Raw genomic sequence first — 22,701 nt, 5'->3', positions numbered from 1 at the left:
GGTCTGGTCTCTGCCTTTCCTTGCGCTGCTCTGTGTTTGGGTGAAACCATAAGATTGTCACCCAGGTACTTCTGAGCTCTGTGTCACTTCGCTACTTGACAGTAGTCATGGTGGGAATATACTTCAAGTATGGCCCATGCTGGGGTCAGGACGGAGGTGCACACCTGAAAAGGCACGGTGCTTTGGGCTTGAGCATCAGTCCTGTTGTAGGAAGGGTTCAGGGGGCGGCAGGTGCACACTCTGGGCCAGGGATGTCTGGGTAACGAGTGCCACAGGCCGCTTCCTGGAGGTTGAGAGCCCTATGCACAGCCCTGTGTAGAGCCTTTCCCCCGGCTCTTCAGGCCTGGCAGCCAGTTGGACCAGTGTGCTGGCCATGCTGGCAGGTGGGAGGCAACCCCAGTGAGGCTGGAGGCAGCTCGGGTAAAGGCTAGGGAGCCTTGCAGGTGGTAAGGGACTGCACACTGATACTCTAGGTTTAAGTTCTCAAGAGGAGGTGGGTTGAGGATATGGTAGGGACCTAAGAGACCTAAAAGGTCCCTCTCTGGTGCTGCTCAGATACAGTGGTAGCTGGCTTAGGTCTAGCCCGAGCAGGTGCTGCAGCAAGCTAGCCCGTCTCTGCCCCTGCATGGTGGCAGATGTGATACCTGTTTGAGGAGCCCATGGTTTCCACTTTGTAGCACAACTGAGCCAAGATGGTTGAAATACCTGTAAGTAGGGAACCTCTCTGAACAGAGGTGATCTAGGGTGCAGATCACACCAAGGGCTTTTGGGGAAAACAATGGATTTTTTTTTTTTTTGAGAGAGGGTCTCGTCGTGTAGTTCAGGGTGGCCTTGAACTCAAGGCGATCCTCCTGTCTCAGCTTCCCAATTGCTGGGATTACAGGTGTGTGCCACCATGCCCAGGGGGATGGACTTTTTTAAGGTGGGAAAACATCTTCCAAGAGCACATTTGTTCAGGTAAGATGGGGCGGAGTTAGGGTTGCTATGTATGTGCTTTCTTTGAAGCTGCCTTGTTCCATGACTTTGAGGCTGGGGGCCTACTCTGCCATCCTGTTGGAAAGCCACCTGTTTGCTTATCAGGCTCATGAAACAGAGGCCAGTTAATACCTGAAGGGGCAGCAGCTGCTGTGGCCTGGGCAGTGCCACCACCACACACTACGTAAAGTACCCAGCCATGAGTGGCTGGGCCTGTTTTGGGGAAGGAAGGGCCCTGCAGCCAGCTGTGCCCATCAGGAAGCAGAAGGAGCTCCTGACACCCGGATGGGCAGCAGGAGCAAGGGACAGTGGCACACAGGAGACCATGCACATCTCTGCAGCGGCACTTACTTCTCTTCAGCACGACCCTCTTCTGTAAACACCCATCATGGAGCAAATGGAAATGACAAATGGAATGATTGAGACGGCACTGAAGAATTAATTAAGAAGAGGAAAAGCATCTTCCTTTGAGGACGGAGGGAGAGCAGCGGTACAGACCGTGGCTGGGACTCTGTATGAGCCACTCCCTTCCTGACACAGGTGCTGGGCAATCTGATGCCTAAGCAGCCCAGAACTTCAATTGGAAATCAACATGGGTGTTACTTTCACAGTTAACAGGGGGAGTTCACAACTTTGCCATCTTTGGCTTGGGACAATGTCAAATACTTTAAAAGGACAGAGTACTGGAAGGGTGCTGGCCTCTGCTTAAAGGAAGACAACCAGCTTCCTGTTAATTTCCCAATTTGGTTGTAGGGCTGTTTTTCCTTCCGCAACTCAGGAAGGATAAATCAACACTCCTAGGGGCAGGCTGTTCCACTGGGACTGGGACTTTGCTTCAAGTCTGTATGAGGAGATGACAGGCCAGCAGCTGACTGCTGAGGTGTCGTGTTAGACCTGGTCACATTCTTAGGGGCTGCATGTCCCCCGCCCAGCGTGGCTACAGAAGAGTATGACCAGAGAGTTGGAGCACAGTGATGGGCTAGCTGGCTGGCTCACCCTGTGTCTTCTTGGTGGCCTGATTCCCTTTTGGTTAATCACATTGATATGATTCACTGGATCCTCCCTCGTGCACAGATCATTATGTTGCTAAGCAACCACTTGGTTGCTGGGCGGAACACACAGGAATCTATTATCCTGATTTAGAACAGACACACACACACAAACACTCACACACACACCCTCTCTTGGATGATCACTCTGTAGCCTTTAAAATCAAACCCATATAGAAAATTAAAGAAAAAAAAATTAGCCCAAGAGGGAATCAAGAGCTCTGGACATACTGCAGTTTCCTCAGGCAGTACAGGTAGTGGTGGTGATGGTGGTGTGGATAAGCAAGCAGCCTTCCCTCTGTTTATAAATTTAGGTTGGCTCAGGAACAGTGATGTGGGCCAGAGGCTGTTCAGAGATGAGAAGGCTCTGTGTGCTCCTTTGTCCTTCTCAGGCCCAGCATGGTGCTGGGGTTCCAGGCTTTTCAGCTTGGATTCCTTCCTGTGCTCAGGCACTCCTCTGTGCTTCAGTTACCATTCGGCTTTAGCAACAGCCACGTTGTGCATGGTATGTACTTCTAAGTTACTCTATTTTTAAGTCTTCCCAAGTGGGGAGGCAGAACTGAGAGCACCAAGTCATTAACATCTGCCCCAGGTCTGTAGCCTTGGGACTAGCATCGGCGCCTCTCCCTCTACCCTGTGTATATTACCCCATGGGTCAGCAACTGGGAACCCTCGGTGCGCCTAGATTCTTAGGCTGCACAGTTACACTCAGGTTCTGAACGCTATGAGTGGCCTGCTGTGTCTCAGTCCTCAGAGTCTGGCCCAGAATAGGGTACATGAACTAACTGTTGAAGAACTAATTTATGGATACTCTGCCTACTTCGTTTATCACGAAGTGATAAAGTGGAGTGACTTGACCAAAGTCAGGCTTGGGAGGGGACTGCCATTCCCAGAGGGACCCGGTTTCCCCGCTAGGAGCTCACACCTCAGCAGCTGGAGATGGCCGCCAGCTTTCATGGAGAAATGCTCACCTGTGGTTCTTTCCAGGTAGCTTCCCACTTCAAGTGCAAAGTGAGTGAGACTTGAACCTGCTATTTGATGACTAAGGGACGCGCTCCTGCCAGGCCAGAGACTCCAACACCATCCCCAAGAAGCAAAACACCAACAGCAAATTCTAGGGCCTTTCACTGGTATCACCCATCCCCTTCCCATCAGGTGGTGCAGGACATGCCAAGTGCCTTGGAGCAGCTGGGTAAAGAAACCACCACCAAGCAGCTCTATTGTCCTGGCACTTTGGGAGTCTGCTATTGCAATATCTGGGCAGAGATAATTTTTAAAAACCCCACATTGATTTATTTTAAAATGGAGAGGTTCTCAGGACAATATTGTGGGTGCTGGTGGAGAGCTGGGGCAGTGGCAGGGGAGGAAAATGGGGTGTGTCGAGGTAGAGCACCTCCTTGGGAGCAGGCTGTACACTCTGGACAGCTGGAGACCTGGCGCCTCTGGGACCTGTGCTTTGAGACAGTTCTTCCCAGTACAGTCTGAGCCTCAGCCAGCAGAAGGCCAACCCCAAGTGGGATCTTCTGGACCGCCACTGAGGGCTGGCAATCCCCAAGTGGGGTCTTCTGGACCGCCACTGAGGGCTGGCAATCCAGAAGGCACCTAGCATGTGCCATTCCTTCTGTTGGAAGCGACAGGGTCCCCACAAGCATACACTCACTGCTCTGTTCCTCCCACAGACTCAGTGAAAGCAAAGTTGACCTTTTCCGTAGAAGTGTTGTTGAAAAACACCAGATTGGTCTGGCTTTAAAAATGATATCTGGTATTTGTCAATTATACCTCAGGAAGGCTGGGGAAAGATGGTATCTGGATCTCCCAGGTCACGGGCAGCCTGGGCTGTGGTCTCCTGGATTCCTTGGGCACTTTGCTCTGGTGCCTACCTGCTTATCTCAGGAGCATAGGCCCCTTGTCTCAAACCTGGACTCCCAGAGCAGCCTTCTCAGCTTGTCAGGTGATGCTCAGACCACACAGGAGCCTCAGCAATCTTTAGGAAGCAAAAGTATGGTCATGCGCAACGTCAGCAAGCACTAATAGCTGTTATTTCTCAGAATTTGATCCCATTTTTTGCCATGTCCCTTGCTCTTTGTGGCTTGGCCCCACCCTGCCACCTGGCCCAGTCTCGTCAGCATAGAAAGCACCTTTCTGCTTCTGGATAAGGCATGGGCTCCTGGTTCTCTGCATAGCTGACTCTTTTGGATATTTTAAGTCTTTCAAATATCACTTCTCAGCCTGCCAGCTCCTTATCAGAGCACCAACCTGTTGGAACATCTTAGTTCCTTGGCAACATTTGTCAGTTTGGGTTTGTCTTGTCTTGTGTAGTATTTATTGTCCATTTTCCCTTTAGAGAGCTTGCACTCCCCAAAGGAAGAGGCATCTGAATGTTTTCTTGATCAGTGGTGTCTGGCACATAAAGGGCAACCAGGAACTATTGAATGAAGATTGATGACCAGATCTGCTCCCCATCTTTGGAGGGTCCTGGCATCCTCCTTAGTGCATTTCTCTCCACCACAGTCCTGGTGTCGGATTTGTACAAAGCAGCAGCTTGGTAAACTCATGACCAGTGAACTCAGGAGACCATGGGCCGGGCTGTGGTCCAAGTTTGAAGACTGTGTCCAGCTGGCCTCGCAAGTCTACAGTTGGGTAATTTGTAAGTCCCCAGAGGTATGACTTTAACCAAGGCACCGGGCGCTCTGCTCCTTGATCCACAAAATGGCAAGGATTCCGCTCATGCCTAACACCGCCAGTGTTGTGAAGGAAGATCAAGTGCATCGATAGAGTACCGAAGGTCTTTGAAAGTAAAAAGCATGAACAAATGAAGGGCATTTGATAACTGCTGGTGATGCTTTTGCACACGCAATTGTAGTGTGAGAGCACAAAGGGCTGTGGGTGGGTTGAGAGTCATTCACTGGGCTCTGAGGTCCCAAAGGAAGGGCTGCCAAGCACCAGGTTACATGCCGAGGTCCAGCCAGAGGTACTGATGGGTAGGGAAGCCTGTGAGGTAGCAACTGCTGCCTTGGTTCTGCCTGAGAGAGAGAACCAGCAACTTCTACTGGAGACCCACACTCCCCAGTCCTCAAATCATAGCTTCCTTCCTTTGCTTTGATCTGGTTAAAGATTCTCCAGAGATGACATTATTTCCTGGCATAATCAGGCTGGGTGCCCCAGAATGGCCTGGTCTCAGCAGGATTTTTAGGTCAAGTCCAGAGCTGCCTCTAGCACTATGTATACAACAAAATTATTTGATTGTCTTCCCTTTGACAACATACATTTAATCGAGATATGTCCAAATCTTACCACATCCCTGAGTTTGAGGAGCAGCTCTAAGAAGCAAGAACTCATATCAAACATGCCCAAGAGGGGCTGGGGATTTAGCTCAGCGGCACAGCGCCTGCCTGGCAAGCGCGAGGTCGTGAGTTTGATTTCCGGTACCGGGGAGGATTAAAAAAAAGAAGAAAGTTCTCAAATATGCCCAAGAAAGCAGGGATCTGGGAATTAACTTTCTCCTTTTCTTCTGTACCCCTGAGAAAAGACAGTCTCATCTCAGCATTTTAGGAAAGAATCTAAAGGTGACAGTCACTCTAAAGCAGTGGTGGCGAACCTGTCACGTGTGCCGCAGCCAGCTGTTATCATTGAAAGCTCGAAAATGTTCTCCATCACTGCTCTAAAGGGTCACGTTCAGCCTGGGTTAGTCATAATGAACCTACGGCACATGGGCCTCAGCAGGTGCTATTTTTGGAAGCTCTAAAAGGTTCACCATCACTGTGGTGAATGACAGAGGATGCACTCTGAAAATCATCCCTTTCTTAGTGACTGAAACTTGTTTCTATGGAAATGGGATTTTTTGCACCACTGCTTGTCTATCATTTCAGAACGTATGGCCCGTTTTCAATTTTCCCTCGAAAAACTTCTTTTTCCTCAGTAGGAATTCCCTCCATCCAATTTCAAGCCTCATTTTGTTCAGGGCAATTCACAACTCTGAATTTCTAGTTGCATTTAAAGAGACATCCAGGCTGAGAGTGCCCCAGTGTGGGTGACCCCAAGCCTGGTAGGAGCGCAGCAAGGGAAGCTTTCCCCAAGACATCTCGTGAGCAAGTGGAGTGCTGCCTGTTGTTATACGCAGGCATCTGGGGCAGGATGGGCCCCACTGGTGGCTCTACAGACTGCCACCCCAACTGGACCTTGTATGTCCCCTGAATGCAGCTCACGTTTCCAAAGTATGCCTCCAACCCTGGTGGGATTTTTCGATCAGAAGAGGAGGGTCAGAACTGTGTGCTTACTTTAGTGCCCCAAGTCACTGAACTTCATCTGTGCCCTCTGGCCGTGGGGCCATCCTATTGCTTGTCTGAGTGTAACCCTCAGGCGGAAGCAGGAAAGACTGGATTGGGCTCTGGCTGCTCAGCAGTACTGGTGACATCTAGTGACTGCACTTGCCTATTATCAGCCACAGGGAATTCCCAGGCCCAAGAAAAACACTGCCATCCTGCCAGCAGTCTAGCCCTGCAGACAGTTAATCAGATAGTTGGCCCTTCCTTCCAAGGTAATCCCTAGCTCCAGCCAGAAGATAGGAGTCAAGCTCTGAACCAGGTTCCCGGGTGGGTGGTTTAGATCTATGCCTTCTGGCTAAGCAGCACTGTCGCCTTTGCCTCATTGCTCTGACCTCGAATTTCCTTGACTGCAGTGGGAATAATTATAGGCCCTGCTGGTTGTACAGGTGGGAACAGATGCCCAACATGTGGCAGGTGTTTTGTAGGTATTGGTTAATGTTCTGATTGTGATAAAGCTGGGAGGTGGCCATTCTTGGCCGTGGAGCGTGGGGTGCGGGTGATCACATAGCTGCTGTCTCAAGTGAGTTCACCAGGATCCTGCCAGGTAATAGCTGTTTGAGGCTCCTCCTTGCCCATGTCCACCTAGAGAAGTGCTGGGATAGGGAGGCCCCAGAGACACGGGTGGAATGCCATTCTGCTCTGAGTAGCCCGAAGTGACTGAAAGAGGCAGGCTATCCAGCTGCTGTTCAGGCAGGCCCTGGGGAATAAGGCCCCCGGCCTTATTCGCTGAGTGGATGTGCCCAGGGGATCTGGGCTTGGGGGAGGCTGCCCTCCCAGCCTGACCAGTGCATTCTTTCCTCTAGGACTGGGGTTGTTCTCTCAGCTCCCTCTGTCCCACAGACAGTGCTAATAAAGGGAGGCAAGAGTCTGGAAACTTTGGCCTGAGTCCTGTCTCTGGTGGTTGCTGGCTGTGCACATGGGTGAGCCACCCATCCTCTCTAGAACACCTAGCTCTTGCCCTCATGCCATAAACACTACCCCAGGCAAAAGTGAAACATTCAGATGAGGCTTTACCTGTGATTTCTACATATGCAGTGACAGTGTAAAGAGCTATATTATTACATAATGGGAAGAGGCAGAATGACTTGTTTTTAAGATTTCCTTGAGACTTCTAAGTATATAATAGGTGCAAATGTATATGTACATACACATCCACCAGAAATGCGGAGTTCCTAATGCATTTCCCTCACCCAGTTGAGAAACATGCTGGGCATATGAGAAATTTCTCTCTACCTGGAGGTGTTATTTGAATGTCATTGGTAGTCGGGGAGCCCCGTTAATAGGCAGTGGCATCAACATACGTCTCTACCATGCAGCCAATTGATAATTCCTCTGAAGAGTAATGGGACCCATCCAAGTAATTTATTAACATCCACAGTGAAAGGTAACTGAGAAAATTGTGGCTCTCCGCCCACCTCTCAAGACCCAACTGCAGTGTGATATCACTGATTAATGGACTTAGTTGTTGGAATCAGATGTCTGCCCAGCAGGAGAATGAAGAAAGACTTCATTAGTCAAAATGATGAAACCTGAGACCAAACATCAGTGGGAAAAACTGAAGAACACCCTGCCTGGGAGTAGCAAGACAGCATGTCGCAGGGAAGAGAGAAAACCAAGAACCACAAGTGCTGGCAGAAGCCAGTGGGCTGTGGTGAACATCATCCAGAAATAACACATGGTTGAGGGGCCATTCTAGAGTATGGCATATGTGCATAGGGGCTGCTTTTTGGGTTTAGAAATGACTCCTCATCCACCCTCCTTCAGTCCCAATGGAAATAACTTAAACCCCAAGGATGCTGTGAATGGTTAGCTGACACAGCCAGAGACTTTTCCTCCATGATGTCTACCTCAAGGTAGGGTGGGTTGGCAGGAAGGCATGTGCTTCACTCTGAATTCACCAGGAAAGCTGGGACCCAGTGTATCCCTGGCCCTCAGGCCCTACCCAGGGTGATGGGGTTGGGGAAGCTAGCCACGCGGCTCACCCTCTCACACCCCGCCCCCCATGGCATGGCTGATCTTCTCAAAGCGCAGTTGGGCTTTGGCGAGGTGCAACCCAGCCTCACTGTGGTCCTGGCAAAGGTCTGAGAGTGCCAAGAAGAGAGCTGAGCCCCTCTGAAAGTTGGGATGGCTGTGTGTGACCTCTTTTCATTGTGCATCTTAGGGAGGGAGCAGCATGTCCTGCCTTCACTGTGCGGTCCCGCTGTCCAGGATGACACAGGAAACGTGGTTATGCCTGACTGGGTGGGCAGCATCAAGGTGATGCAAAACCCCTAAGTGCAGCTGCTGGGTTATTCCCCAGCGGCTTTTCTTGGTCAGCACGTGACAGTATGCGCCCAAGCCAACTGCAGACTTACCTGGGAGGGAGGCTGGCAGACTTGGCTCCTGCCGGTGAATCCAGTCCTTCCCCTGGCTTTGCCGATTTCTCTCGGTTCATTTGTTGTAAGATTGAGTTCAATTCGCTAATGACATTTGCTTTTGGGCCTGAGAGAATCGGGCTTTTGACCTCCGTGACATCACCCCACAACTTGGAGGTCCTTGGCTGGATGACCTTTGCCATCCCGGGCTGGGTGCTGCCTGGTGGGGGCGGGGGCGCAGGTGGGGGGATGACAAAGCTGTCTACTTCCTCTTCTAGGAGCGCATCTTGATAAAGTGCGTTGCTTTTATGAATTATGGGCTTCATTTTTGGCTTTGGAGGTACGGGGGGCTTGTCGACCACAAACGCCTGCCCGTCTGCATAGACCGTGCAGGTGTCCATGCTCTCCCCGCCTTCAGACGACAGGGTCGAGATGCTGGACACTGTGGAGATGGTGCTGGTTGTCTCGAGATGGTGGTCGCTGCTGCTCCGGCTGTCCACCTCCTCGATCCCGGAGTCAGTGACCGCGTCAAAGCTCTCGGGGGGTGGCAGGAACGAGGTGGGCAGACAGTTTGAGAGGCTGGCTGGCTTCTTGCTATCTGTGGAGCTGGCTGGCTGGCCAGAGTTCCACGAAGGGGATGGGGGGCTGTCACTTTTCTTCTGCTTTGCCAAGTCAGTGGGAGCGGGGACAGAAGCAGCACGGTCATCGGGGATATCAAAACTATTTGCAAATTCCAGGGGAGGAGGCAATGGCTCTGTAAAAATAAAATCCTCATCCAAGTCCACGGATGCCAGAGGGGGAGGAGGGATGCGGAATGGCAAAACCACTGCCTCTTCCATGGAGCCTGCCGCCACAATGGTCCTGCCAGGAGTGGCGGCGGGCTCGGGGGCAGCGGAGATCTGTAAAGCACCTTCGGTTTCGGAAACGCCTTCTGGCACTGTGGAGGGCAAGTGGTCTGGCTTTATGTCCACATCCTCTCTTTCCTCTTCCTCCTCTAGGGGCCCAGCTGTCTTGGCGGCGTCCACAGTATGCACCATCAGCAGGCCAGCTGACTTTTGCTGCGCCGTGTCCACGATGTTGATCAGCATGTTCTTTTTGTCCTCGCCTCTCCGGTCCTTGCTTAGGTCCATCTCGTACTTGTTTTCTGTCTCCTGCCGCCGCAAGGGTCCCCGGGTATTCTGCCTGGTGACTGGAGGGAAGCCAGCTTCCACGCTGGGCCGCATTTTGGTATCGATGTAGAGAGGTTTGTTGAGGTCAGCCTTGGGGGCCTCCCCCTTGGGCCCTTGCTGCGACTCCTTCATGGCTCGGTCCCTTGCGGACAGTGCCAGGGCCAGCGGGGAGCTGGGATCAAGCAGCCGTCCAGTGAGTGGATGGACGTAATTCTCAGGGCTGGCTGTGCTGCTGCTCTTGGGGGGTCCTGCTGGGCTGCCTTCAGGCCCCTTGGCTTTGGATGCAGAATTCAGGGGCCTCCCAGCCTCTCCCTGAGCACCAGCCTCACCACCTCCCATAAAGTGGTTTTCAGGCTCCCTTGGTGATGCTCCTGGTGTGGGGGACACCAGCTGCTCAGAGCCATCCTCATCGCCAAATCCGCCCTCCTCAGGGAACTTGGAGGGCCGCACCCGAGGGACGGGCGGGCCCAGACCCACATCCTCATCCCCTAGGTCGGTGGAGAGGAAGGCTGGGGAGTTCCTCCTGGCTTCTAGCCGCTTCTCCCGGTCACGGACAGCCCCAGCAATGGCAGCAGCAAAGGGGCTGCTGACGGTCAAGCTGTCATCAGGCCGCAGCTGGCCCGGTGGCTCTGTGGCCTGGGGGTCAATTTCCATGCTGCTTCCCTGGCTGCTCTTGCCACTGCTGCTGGTGGAGGGCTCCTTGACAATGATGGTGGGGATGGGGATGGAGCACGTCTTCTCGGGGCTGTCCTCCACATTGGACTGCTTCACCAGCATGCCCTTCCGCCTGGCAGGCTTGGCAGGCACGTAGACAGCCTTGCTTGCGATCTTCCCTACTTCTGAGTATGGGTTCTCAGGCATCTGGCCCCGCTTGGTGCGGAAGGTGGCCTGGGGAGTGGCATTCCGACTGTAGAGGTCTTCAGAGTCCAGGGAGTAGCGGTCCAGCTCTCTCCTGTAGAACATCCCCTTTTCCCTCATCATGGTAGCCACTGTGTCGGACCTAGTGGCAGGAGACACCTTGGCAGCGGAATTCGGATTGAATGCAGGCTTAATCGTCCCGTAGACTCTTGGAGTCGGGGACTTGGGGCAGTTGTAGGTGGTGGGGGAAGGTGGTGGTGGAGACGGGGGCACAGACTGTGGTGGAGGGGGAATATCCTCAGAGGTGTCTGGCATGGACAGGCTTCTGGTGAATTTCAGCATCGGAGGGGCCAGAAATTGTCGTTCTTCCTCTGTTATTCCTATGAGTAGAAAACAGGTTTAGTTTTAAATTGCAAGAAGCAATACCCTGCTAAAGTTTTTAGGATTGTGCAATCCACATCTCCACAAACTTAGACACTGTACACTTGTTACGAAACACAGCACAAGCCACAATACTGAGAGGTTAGTTATATGGCCCACTTTGAGCCAAAAAACAAGAAGAAAGAAAACAGGTATAGGGGGTGCAGTGAGCCGTTCTCCAGGACATGTGGTATCCAGCACAAGGTCAGGGCAGCAAGGGTCTGATGCCAGGCTGTGTGCAGCTCTCTAGGCTGAACCTCAGCTGCCAAGGCTCCTCGTGGCCGAATGTGCGTGTGTGTGTATCTGTCAGGGTGAGTGCACTCTCGTGGTGGAATGAGCTAGCTAGGCCAAGAGCCTTCCTTCCTTGTCCCTTTCAGACTTGACAAGTGCTTCTGGAGGCCTGAGGTGATCACTTTGGAGGGCACAAGGCATTTGCTGAAGGCATTTGCTCACATGGTACACGGAGCCAAGGACTATGCTGCTGTTCAGGTGGCTTCTGAGTACTGATGCTCCTGCCCATATGTGCATGTCTGCCTGTTGGGGTCCTGTGCATACTGAGAAGAGGCATTGTCACCTGGCTTGTCTGGGCTGTATGTAGGGCTCTATGTATATACTGGAGTCCCTGGGTTCTCACCAAGAGGGCTGTGAGGTGTCTGGCTTGGGGGAAGGGCCATTTTGGTTCTGGAACATGCCCATGAGGGAGGTGAGCCTTGATCCCTCTAACTAATGACTTCATTCTGTCCACACAGGAGCAAGATACTGAGCAGTGCTTGGTGAGCTCCATGCTAGTCTGAACTGGACCCTCCAGAGCTGGGTGGAGTGGTATGGCATGTCACTGGTCAGCCAGGGCCCAAGTTCAGCTGATTTGGCACAGATCAAAGCCATGTTCTGAGACGTGACTAATGGAAATACGTGGATGTTGAGGGTGGCTGAGGCCTATGGTGGTTGTAGTACCATCTGAATATCCTTTGGGTGTGCCGACTGGTGTGACTACAGACTGTGCAGCAGTCTAAGACATGAACACACGGACAGAAGCAACACACACAGTGACACCAAGGACCAGGGTCTCATGGGGGCATGCAGGTTTTCAGAGGCAACAAAACGAATTATTTGAAATTAAAAAAAATTCCTAAGACAAACTACAATCATTTATTCCAATGAAAACTTCCACTTGATAAGGGTATTCCAAATTTAACGTACTCCTTGTGGGAGGATAATTTGGCATTGTCATGATTGGTTGCTAAAGGCATCTGCGTTGACCATTTGCTATGTGTTGGTTGCCTGACATTGAAGTTCCCAAGGAGTAATAATTTAAGAATACACCTTATACAGTAAACTGGGGTACATTCAAATTACAGATTTCAAACTGGAGGCATTCACTAACCTGATAGAAAGATTCTGCTGTCTGACAGGAGGAAATCAATTGTTATTAACCAGTAAGGATGCAGTCATACAACATGGTGTGTGTGCAGCTTCGCCAGAGGCCTGGAGTATGTAGGGAGTGGGCAAGCTTGACGAGCAGCAGACACCACCACGGTCACCTAATGCTTAGCTGCTGCTTACTGCCATCCTCCTCAAACCAGAACAAACGAGTCCTGCCTCTAGCAGCACTGCCAGGAGGTGGTTCCAGATACACAGAACCCTGTTTCCTGGGCAGGCTGGGCAAGGCTGGAGTACGGGGGAGCAGCTGCACACACTCTTCAATTTATATAGCAAGGATTCACTATGTCTGGCAGTGGCCTTGGCTTCTAGGAGAGTTTACATGATAAAGGCAATGCTGGATTCACTCCCAAAAGAACTGTCTGAAGAGGTCCACTTTACTTAGGCCTGTCACAGAGTCTGTGGGAATGACTGGGATGTTACAAGGAAGGTAAGCCATTTTCTACAACAGAATACATGGTTTCATTAGAGTTCAAGAACCTGACCCAGCCACCCGGAGAAGTATGTCCATTGAGCTCATCCTACGAATTTAGGACCGTAGGGAGTCCACTCACCCTGCCCACCCTGTCCTCCCCTCACTGTCCTTCCTGGCATTTGGTCCCCTTCACCGCACTGGTATTGTCCCAAATAAACTGGCTTCAGAATTAAGAGAACCCACACTGGATTTTTGTATCCATTGGAGTGGAAAGGTTCATACCCTCCTATGTTCAAATGGGTACCAAGCAGGCAAGGCCAGGTGCCTGCCTTTTTGGTGGATAGGCCTCATGGAGATTGGGAGGGCAAGGATGCCAGGGCAACCTGGGGGGGACCAGAGGCAAGAACTCCCTAGGGGATCTGAGGGCTGAGTATGAAAGCCAAGGGGCAACTTCTTCGGGTGAAGGTCACGCTTCTTACCTATCGATTTCTGCCTTCGCATCGTACCTCGAGGGAGGCCCAGAAATGGGCCTTTTGGGCTCCCAGGAACAGTGGGTGTCATCACAGCGATCCCCTGGCGTTCATACACGGACTGCAAACCCAAAAGCCAGGGTGAGACATGGCCCTGGCCAGCCCACTCCCATGGTGATGGCTAGAGGGCAGCAAGGGAGCGCTGGACACAGCAGGTCCTGGTCACTGGCTTCCCCGGGAGCAATGTAAAGTGTCTAGTGTCTAGTGACTCCTCACAGCCAGCACTGTGAACCCATGAAGAGCCCTTCCTGAGCCTTGCCCCTTAGCACTGATAGTGTGAGGTGCCAGCAGGCCCTGCTCTGAGGAGCTGTGGTCACTCTGACATCATTCACTAGACAAACTGGACAGGTATATCCCTGAGAGAATAGGGCCAGGATAGATGTCCTGTGGGAAAGAGCACAGAGCAGTGGGATCTGGCCTGGGCCCACAGTCTGGCTCTCCATATGCCCTGTGATCTTGGCTGAGTCCTCAAGCCAGAACCTTTGTTTTCCTCCACTAAAAAAGACCAGTATGTCCCATAGTATGCATGAAGGTGACCGGTTCCATACATTGTGCGGTTTGTGAGTTGCGCTGGCTCGCTCGAGTGAGCTGTGGGATTTTTCTGGACTGTGGCACTCAGCACATGGGAGGAAGCTGTTGCCAACCTCCTCTTTCCTTGGGCCTGTTCGAGGAAGGCCTGAGAGTTCTGTGGTCCATCTTGAAGGTAGACTGCCTGCATACCTCAGCCTGTCCCCTCACCCCTTCCACTGGCACTGCTTTATCTGCAGAACTGAAACGTGTGGACGACCAGTGCTCTGCCACTTGCAGAGGGGCTCAGAAAAATCGAGATGCAGACCTTCACTGGCAACATATTTATGTGCACACTTTCATGATCCTGGCATGGAGGCAGTCCTGCCCAGGCACCGTACTCTCTGTCCATCTCACCCTATAGCCCTGAGTATGGGGAGAGAAGCCAGAACTTGGCCCTTGGGAGGTCAAGGGCACCTACCTCACAGGACCAGTCAGGGGTTGGAGACTATCTAGGACTAGGGAGGTCATGTGTGGGTATGTCAAGGAATAGGGGTGTCACCTCGTGAAGTTCTGGAGGTGAAGGGTGAAGGCTGAAGTGAACACTTGTATTTGAATTGTTAACAGTGTTTATTTTAATGTCACATAACTCTCAAGTCAAAACTATGATATTTGTGGGTGGTGTTGTTTAAAAAGGCTAGATTAAACTGAGCCAACTTGAAATTGGACCAAAGAAAATAGTAAGCTAAGTAACCATAACAGGTAGTGTTTGGGCCTGGCTCCAGGAACCAAGAGGGGGCACTGATAGCTGGCTGCCTGTGGGAAAGTGAGAAGTAACCCAGAGGTATAAGAGGCCTTGAATTTTCCAGGACATGCTGGGGGCAGGGTATCAGCAGGGAGGATCACACCTGATGGCTGGGGAGGGAGGCGCTGTACAGGTACCTGACCTGAGCCCAGTCTCAGTCTTGGTTAGATGTTTCTGTGGAGGCTGTGCTTGCAGAGGACCTCTGCCTGCAATGCAGGCCAGACAGCCTCTTTTATCCTGGAGTAATGAGGAGCTCAGATCCTTGTGTCTGAGATCTACTGCCACGGTTCTTTATGTCCACGGCTCACAGAACTTCAACTGAATATGTGGAGGGACACCCTCAAGGCTCAAGGGGCTGAGTAATAGAGCTGGGAATGCAGGACAAATGAGGCGTGGGCTCCAGCTGGTCTGTGCCCACACTGCAGGTCTGCACTGGAATAGGGTATTCATCCTGTGACCCCTTGGATTTGGCTCTGAGCTTGCATGTGTGGACTTTCATTCTGAGACCTCCCTCTGTATCCATGCTGAGCACTGCCTGACTGCTTTCCAGTCCATCCTAGCCCCTGAGCCCACATTCCCAGGGGCACAACTACTCACATTCATATCTGAGACCGCTGGAAAACACCGGCTGGTGGGCCGCTGCTTGATGGTCGCCACTCTTGACTCCACGGCCACATTCTCAGCAGTCCGGGAAGGTTTCGGGGCCGGAACTATCTCTTCTGGTTTATCTGCAACATAACCATGGGGATTAGAATGGCCGTAGCGCAATCAGGAGGGTGAATGTAGTTAGCAGAGTGCGGAAGTACAGCAACTGCTCCAGTGCCTGAAATTGCAGGTAGGCCCGTCATGTAGGGAGCATGCACGCATCTCTCCCTGTCCCATGCATTCCTGCCAGAGCACCTTTAGTCCCCCAGACCTCTAGCCCCAGGGTGACCTGGACACAGATGGTCTAGAAGACTCAAAAACTTGGCCTCCTCCCTGGGCAGCACTGTGCCCCCAGGGCCTTGGAGCTCTATATGACCTTTCTTCAGAGACTAACTTTACTCTCACTAGTGGAATTTATCTTTTTTGGTATGAACTAACTTTTGGAGCTTTAAAAAGTGACCCCAAATCATAGTTCCCTTTTGTAACTAAATGCAGTTTCCAAGACAGAGACTGCACCTGAAGCTGGGGCTTTGATAGTATGCACTTAGGAATTCAGGGTGGGTGCCAGAAGCCCCAGATGTTGGCACGTGTTGTGTAAGGAAGTTCCTGTTCTCCCCACAGTGGAACATCACTATTTTCTCGTGGAAAAGAAAGCCAAAGGTTTAAGTAACCCTTAGAAATTAGAAATGTTTAAAAGAGGAAATTTAAAACATAACCTGTTCTAATTTGAAAACTGAAATGTATCCTAGAACTGGCCTGATGCCTGGCTCTGCCTCTGGGAGATCTGAGATCAGATAAAAGGGCCTTTCTCAGGCTGTTCGAGCACAGGACCCTGTTCACTAAGATACAGAGTGCCCCTGGCCCTGCCCTCATGCACTTGGGAAGAGCCCTAGCCGAGCCTAGTTGTGCTCCTCATGAGCATTCTGGGCAGGATGAGGTAGGTGCAGGAGCAGTAGGCCATTCAGAACATTCTGTGTCTGAGCCCAAGACCTTTCAGCAACTCCAGCCTGTTCCTGAAGTCTGCTGGCTCCCTCTGAATTCAGGCGAGAAGGCCATGTCTCCAAGTTGTTTCTCAAGATAGTACTATGGTAGCCACTTGCAAAGGTGGCTTCTTAAGATGAGCTGATGCACTGGCAGAATTCCCTAGAGCTGCAGCACTGGTCAAAGAAGCCCAGGATGAAAGCACCAACACCTGAGAAGATGGGCCAGATCCAACAGCCACACACACACACACACACTCTCTTTCTCTCTCTCTCTGTCACACACACACACACACAGAGACGCGCATGGGAGAGGGAAGGGAGTGTTTCAGGGTGGGGACTGGCTGACACATGTCATGATCTCTTGACCTTTCAGAGCAGCCAATGCCCTCATAACTCTGACTTGGTGGAAGATAACTAATTCCACACAAGGTGCCAGATTCCAGGAGTCTGTAAGCAATGGCTGCAAGCCAAATCCTGGCCTTACCAGCTCTCACATGTCCTTAGCCTCAGAGAGGTTTTCGGATTTGTAGAGATTGCAAAGAAGAGGAAGGATGTGCAAGAGACCACGTGGCCCACAGAGCCTGAATGGTCACTAGCCCTTTAGGGGAAGTTCTGCCACCCTGGTCTGCACCATTATCTAGGTTTACTTGCTAGTAGGATGTTACATAAATCATGCAGGGCAAGGAGGACTTCAGCCCTTTCTCTGCTGGCCCCACCCCAGTGAGACCAGCAAGTGCTCTCAGGTTCTTGCTTCCTTCACCCTCATCCAGCTGACTGGGCTTGCAGGCTGACCCAGCCTTCTGCACATGTCTCTCACAGTGTCCTCTCTGGTTCTTTGGGAAGCACAGATTTCCCCTGTGCATAGCGAACACGTGCCTCTCTGGGACAGCCCAGGTTTGATAAGCAGTGCCCAACCTTGTTGCTGCTGGCAGTGGGGGCACCTTCACCTGTGTCCAGGGCCCTGGCCCTCATCCTCTAGGGCCCATCTCTTCTTGCTAGAGCATCTACTGCGTGGCTTTTCTTCCTCCCTGTGCCATGTCACCTGTGCCCACATGCTGCCATCTCAGCCATCTGCTTTCTCTGAGAAACCTTTCCTTTGTAAGTCTGGGCTGGGATTCATATATATCCTGTGATGACTGGTATTGAACATAGGTTTCCTGTGCCACCACCATGCCTGTTTGCTGGAAATCACTGCCCCTTGGCTTAGGTTCTGGTGATGTATGGGATCCTGCCCTGATGAGCCAGCCCTGGGCACATAGGTCAAACTTGGTCTGTCCCTAGAATATAGGCCCCTTGGCACTAACTCCTTGGCTTTGTTTCAGCTACGATATGGCTGTTAGTGGCCTAAGAGTGTCTTTCTCCAAGACAGGGCCAAGATCTTTCTAGGATCAAGATGCTATATCCCACCACTGCAGTGAGACCCAGGACAGAACCTTGCAGAATGCTGACAGCCCCTAACTCTTTTCCATGGTACTGGCCCTGGCCCCTGTTCTGCCTCCCGTGAGGGTGAGGCCTGGGGAACCGAAGCCCCTAACGTGAACCCAGACGGCATGTACCAAGATAGGGAGGAGTGACTGCATTCCCACAGAACATTATGGGGCCTTCCAGATGGAGGGCTGTGGGACAGCTGAAGAACCCAGCTGCCTCCCATCTGTACACATTGTTGTGCAGAGTCCAGGGCCCGGGGCTGCATGTCCTGGACGTGTCTGGGCCAGGACCCACTAACTTGAGATCTGGGAGAGGTCCAAGGAACACCTGGCTTCTGGGCTGCTTGAGTTCAGTCGCTGAAGGAGGCAGGTGGGGCTGGGTGCTCAAGCAAGGGAAGGTTTTCAGCTTCGAGCACCAATGGAAGTGACAGATGTAAGATGCAGAGGGCTATGACCCTGTTGGAAGGCCCTGGGTATGGGACCCTGGTGGCCAGGGCTTGCTGTGTGGGGATGTGTCTGGCACGTTGTGGGTGAGGAGCACAGCAGGAGCAACTCTCCTGTGGCTGAGTTGAGGTGCTGAGTCTCAGAGACGCTCTGATTCTTCACTGAGACCTCCCAGAAGCTGTGAGTTTGTTTCTTTGGGATTAAGCTCTCGAACTGATAGGGTGAGCTCATGCCCACTTACATACAGCACTGGAGGTACATGGCCTGGCATCCTGGGGCACCACCTGGACCCTTCAAGTGCCCTAAAGAAGCAGGATGGGATCTGAGCGTTGTGAGGCCTGTGGCAGGCACCCTAAAAATATACCAAAGGATGGGGTGCCTAGGTGAGTCAAGAGTGTCACAATCGGTAACAGCAGTCCTTGACTCTGGCAGGAATTCAGCTTTTCATCCCATTTCCCTTCATAGTACCTGGTTATAAACTTCGGGATGGGGGGCGAGGAGGAAGGGTCCCATTTCACAGAGAAAACAGTTTGTGGGTCAGAGATATGCTTCAGGCCATGCAGGTGGGGACTGTGGGACCAGGCAGTAGCTTGAGCTCAAGTGAAATTCACCGGGCCCTGCCTGCTATCTAGATGGGTACCTAGCTCTGTTGGGCCATGGCAACAAAACACTTATTTGAAAATCTCTAGGATTACCATCAGAATGATCTGCTTCACCTAGCTGATTGGAGAACACTGTGGGAGGGCCCATGAAGTCAGGACACCATCCTCACCTTATGTCAGGATGGCTGGCACGGTCATGTCATAGGAGGTGCATCCCCTGGAACCATGGCCATCTTGAATGTGGACCATCCTGGTGTCTGTTTAAACCTTGTGCCTTCTGTTTGTTTATTTATTTTTTGTCTTTTTGAGACAAGGTCTCACTAGGCAGTTCAGGCTGGCCTTGAGCTCACTTTGTAGCCCAGGCTGGTCTTGAACTGGCAAAGATCCTCTTGCCTCAGCCTCCCAAGTGCTGGGATTACAGGCATGCACCACCACACCTGGCACCTTGTGTCTTCTGGCTCTACTCCTAACCCACAGAACCATGAGAACAACCTGGTTTATGGAGGATGTAAGGCCAGGGCTACTGTTCCTTTGAAAGTTAGTTTGTATTGTTAGTGGGATTCAGATGACTAGAGAGCCACCCCCATCTTCTGATTTGCTGACCAATGGGAGCTGGTGGCCTGACTACTCAGCCCCCATCTGTGAAGTCTTGTTTACTGGAACGTGAAGACCTTTAAGAAAAACGTGAGACTGCAAATTCCTGTTTCCCATTTTGTGCTGGCTGGCTCGTGAGGATTAGGCTTGATTTACAAAAGCTTGGAGCTGGGTGTCTATTCAAGAACTGGATGAAGAGGATTATTGAGTCCAGCCCCCTGCAGTGGTAAAATGAAGTACTTGGTGACTGAAAACAATCCTGCAGACAGATTTGAAAACTGTCAAGTCTTAAGAAAAACAACCGGCTAATGAGCTGATGAATGCTCCAGCAGTGACCCGTGCTTTAATTCTCTAAGCAAACTTAGGATCTCTTCAGAAGACAGATGTGTTGCTGATGGGCCATAAATTGTAAACTTCTGGGTGTCAGGAAGAGTAGCTTGGGAGGGAGACGGTGTGTTTGTCAGGCTGATTGGGGTGTCACAGCCACATTTCTCAGGGAGGAAGCACCGCCTGCCCTGCTTCTCACCAGGTCTCCCAGCCAGGTCCCCAGGCCTCAGGTGAACTTCATGAATTGCCAGAGGGAGTACAGCGCCCCCAGGTTGGAGACAACGTGCTGCTGTTTTGTGTTCATCGAGCCAGATATTGTAGGCTTTGTGGGACAGAGTCTCCAAATTCTAGGGGGAAGCAACCCTAACCACCACGGCAAGGAGGGAGGCAGGGAACCACAGGCTCCCGTGGCCCTGAGGGTGGACCTGCTGGCCAAACTTCCTGATTCCCCAGGTGGATCAGGGGAGCCCCACCAAGGTGACTCTAACTTGTGTCCCATGGCTGTGTGCAAGGCGGCTACTGCTCTGTCCCCTCAGGGGCACATGAATCACTGGTGTGCTCCCCATGCAGGGCAGCACCCCACAACCAGCTCAGGGTGCGAGCACAGTGCAGGCTTCCCCTGTGGCACTGCTTCTAGGAGAAACAGAACACCATAGGGCCAGACAAGCTGCCTTTGGTCTGCTCTCCCAAGAGACAGTGAAGGAGCTGGAGAGGTGGTCTGGGCCCTGGAGGACCTGCAGGCTCCAAAGAGCCACACGCCTTCCCAGGAATGGGGTCTGTGGGTACAGCCAGAGGTGCCTAGTAGGGTGGAAGTCATGGTTCCCTTCACAACTACTTCCCCTCCCCGTGCCAGCTCTACTTCTGCTTCCACCAGAGCCGCCCTCGGTGGTTATGTGTGCAGGGCTCAGGTGGCAGTCGTGTTTGCCTGTGTGCAGCAAGATATCTGGGAACTAGGGAAGGTTCCCTGTGAAAATCAGGATTAGCAAGCGAGGCACCATGCCTTGTTGGGGAGAGCTGGGATTTGAGGCTGCTTCACTTTTGCAGGAACCTCTTAACACTGCAGAAACAAGCCACAAACAAGATGACTCAAAAGGACAGACATTTATCCTCTCAGTTTTGGAGGCTGGAAGTCTGTGGTCAAGGTGTGGGGCAGGACATGAGGTGACAGGACATAGTAGGTCAGGCTGGTCCTCACAAAGAGGTGGAGCCTTCCCTGTGCACTTGCTGTGGGTCATGGTCCCCAGTGCACAGAGGGGAGCTGAGGCTTCAAGCTGGCAGGGGCCGTGGCGTTGGGGCCCACACAACACTCCAAGGCTGTGGGTGTTCCTCAGTTCTCTTGGCCTCAGCTAGGTCCCCCACAGAACAGGGCTGGGCCTTAGCTGCTGGGCCCTTTGGGATCTTCTTGCCCTCACCCTCACTTCCTGTTCTAGACTGGGGTAGGGGGACATTTAATCTGCAGGTAGTTTTCTCTGATGTTCAAACAAAGTGGATTTCCACTGTCCAGGACGGTTGCCCGTCCTCAGTGAGGGTGGTTGTGCAGACCTTGACTTCTGTCCTGTGGATCCTCCAGCACAGTCCACAGGAGTTACCCACTGAGGCTTTGCTGCCCTGGCTCCCGAATCCTTCTTGATGGTGGTCTGTTCTAGCCAGTTGTGTGATACCTGGGTCCCTAGGAGCCCACGGTGCTGTTCTTCCTTCAGCAGGGCAAGGGGTCATATAGAAGAATATCCCCAGGACGCTCAGAAAAAAGCATGTCCTATATCTGGGCATCCACCTTGTGCTCGATACAGAGAAGACCCTAGAAAGCCCGCTGCGAGCATCCTGGACAGCCTGGTATGGTATGAAGGCCTAGGTTGCTGCAGGAAGACTGTTAGCACTGAGGAGTCAAAGAGGAGAGGGGAGGCCACAGAGGCTCTGCCACCTGCTTTAGGGAGCCCTGACCTTCCCTGATATTGGCCCTGTTGGTCTCCAGTACCGACAACCCCCCTCACTTCAGCGACCTTCTGGTCACTGCTCTGTCTACGGCATGCCTTAGGATGGTGCCTGCAGCCCAAAAAACCAAAGAAAAAATGGTTTTGAATTGAGAGTGCTGCTTGTCATTGTTCCGAAGAAGGTCTCATTCAGTACAATGGAAAGTGCTTTCGAAACTATCTCCAGCAGCCAGGTGAGAAACATCCAAGATGTGGCTACTGCTGCAGAAGGAAAGAGCTCTATTCTCAGGGTACATGTGGGCCTTGTGTCATGGCTGCTCACTGTCACACCATTGCTGCCTTCCCATCTCACAGCATGGTGGGTCAGAAGACCCTAGCTCCCTCTGCCACCAGCACAAGGGAAACTTTCAATATGTTGAAAGGGGCAGTGTTTGGTTACTGCAAAGGGAATGCTGGGTCAGGAGCAGCCAGGGGCTCCTGTGCCTATACCCCTGTCTTGCAGCCCGTGTGGCCTAGTCTCTGGTCAGCCTCCTTGGGAGTGCCAAGGCCTCTGCCTAGCCATGGAAGGTCCAGCTGTGACCACCAAGGGCTTGCAGTAGCTTCATAGTCATGTTGACATGGACACAGCTCATGGGAAAATACTGGACACGTCAGGAGAGTCACAGACAGAAGTCAAACAGACCGAACAGACCAAAATGGGACATGTTCTAGGGCTGGGGCTCTTAGGCAAGACCCCAAAACAGGGAGAAGACACAACGTTCATGGTACATTCTAGACTTCACTTGACGGTCACAAGAGGGATTTCGCTTCTACTGGGGTGTGACGCGCAGGAGGACTGGAGACAGACACTTGGGCTTCCCTTACCCTTCTTCTTCCGGACTGCAGCTTGCAAACAGAAAGG

The 22,701-nt window shown here is 52.1% G+C and overlaps 1 protein-coding gene across 3 annotated transcripts in view; it reads right to left on the bottom strand.

Annotated features, from left to right (window-relative positions):
- Shank2 (SH3 and multiple ankyrin repeat domains 2) overlaps positions 1–22,701 on the bottom strand; it is a 522,268-nt gene that overhangs the window by 5,419 nt on the left and 494,148 nt on the right. Inside the window, exons 19-22 of one of the 3 annotated variants that reach the window (XM_013514156.1) lie at positions 15,445–15,575; positions 13,485–13,596; positions 12,535–12,555; positions 8,704–11,110 (exon numbers count right to left, since the gene is read on the bottom strand). In XM_013514156.1, the coding sequence (XP_013369610.1) occupies positions 8,704–11,110; positions 12,535–12,555; positions 13,485–13,596; positions 15,445–15,575 (2,671 nt within the window). The remainder of the gene's footprint in view (positions 1–8,703; positions 11,111–12,534; positions 12,556–13,484; positions 13,597–15,444; positions 15,576–22,701) is intronic. The other 2 variants (XM_013514155.1, XM_013514157.1) reach the window with 2 other exon arrangements.

The sequence above is a fragment of the Chinchilla lanigera genome, unplaced genomic scaffold (assembly GCF_000276665.1).
Source record: "Chinchilla lanigera isolate Chin_1 unplaced genomic scaffold, ChiLan1.0 scaffold00021, whole genome shotgun sequence".
Lineage (NCBI taxonomy): Eukaryota > Metazoa > Chordata > Mammalia > Rodentia > Chinchillidae > Chinchilla > Chinchilla lanigera.
Note: the sequence above shows the minus strand (reverse complement) of the source record. Positions and strands in the feature narration are given on the sequence as shown.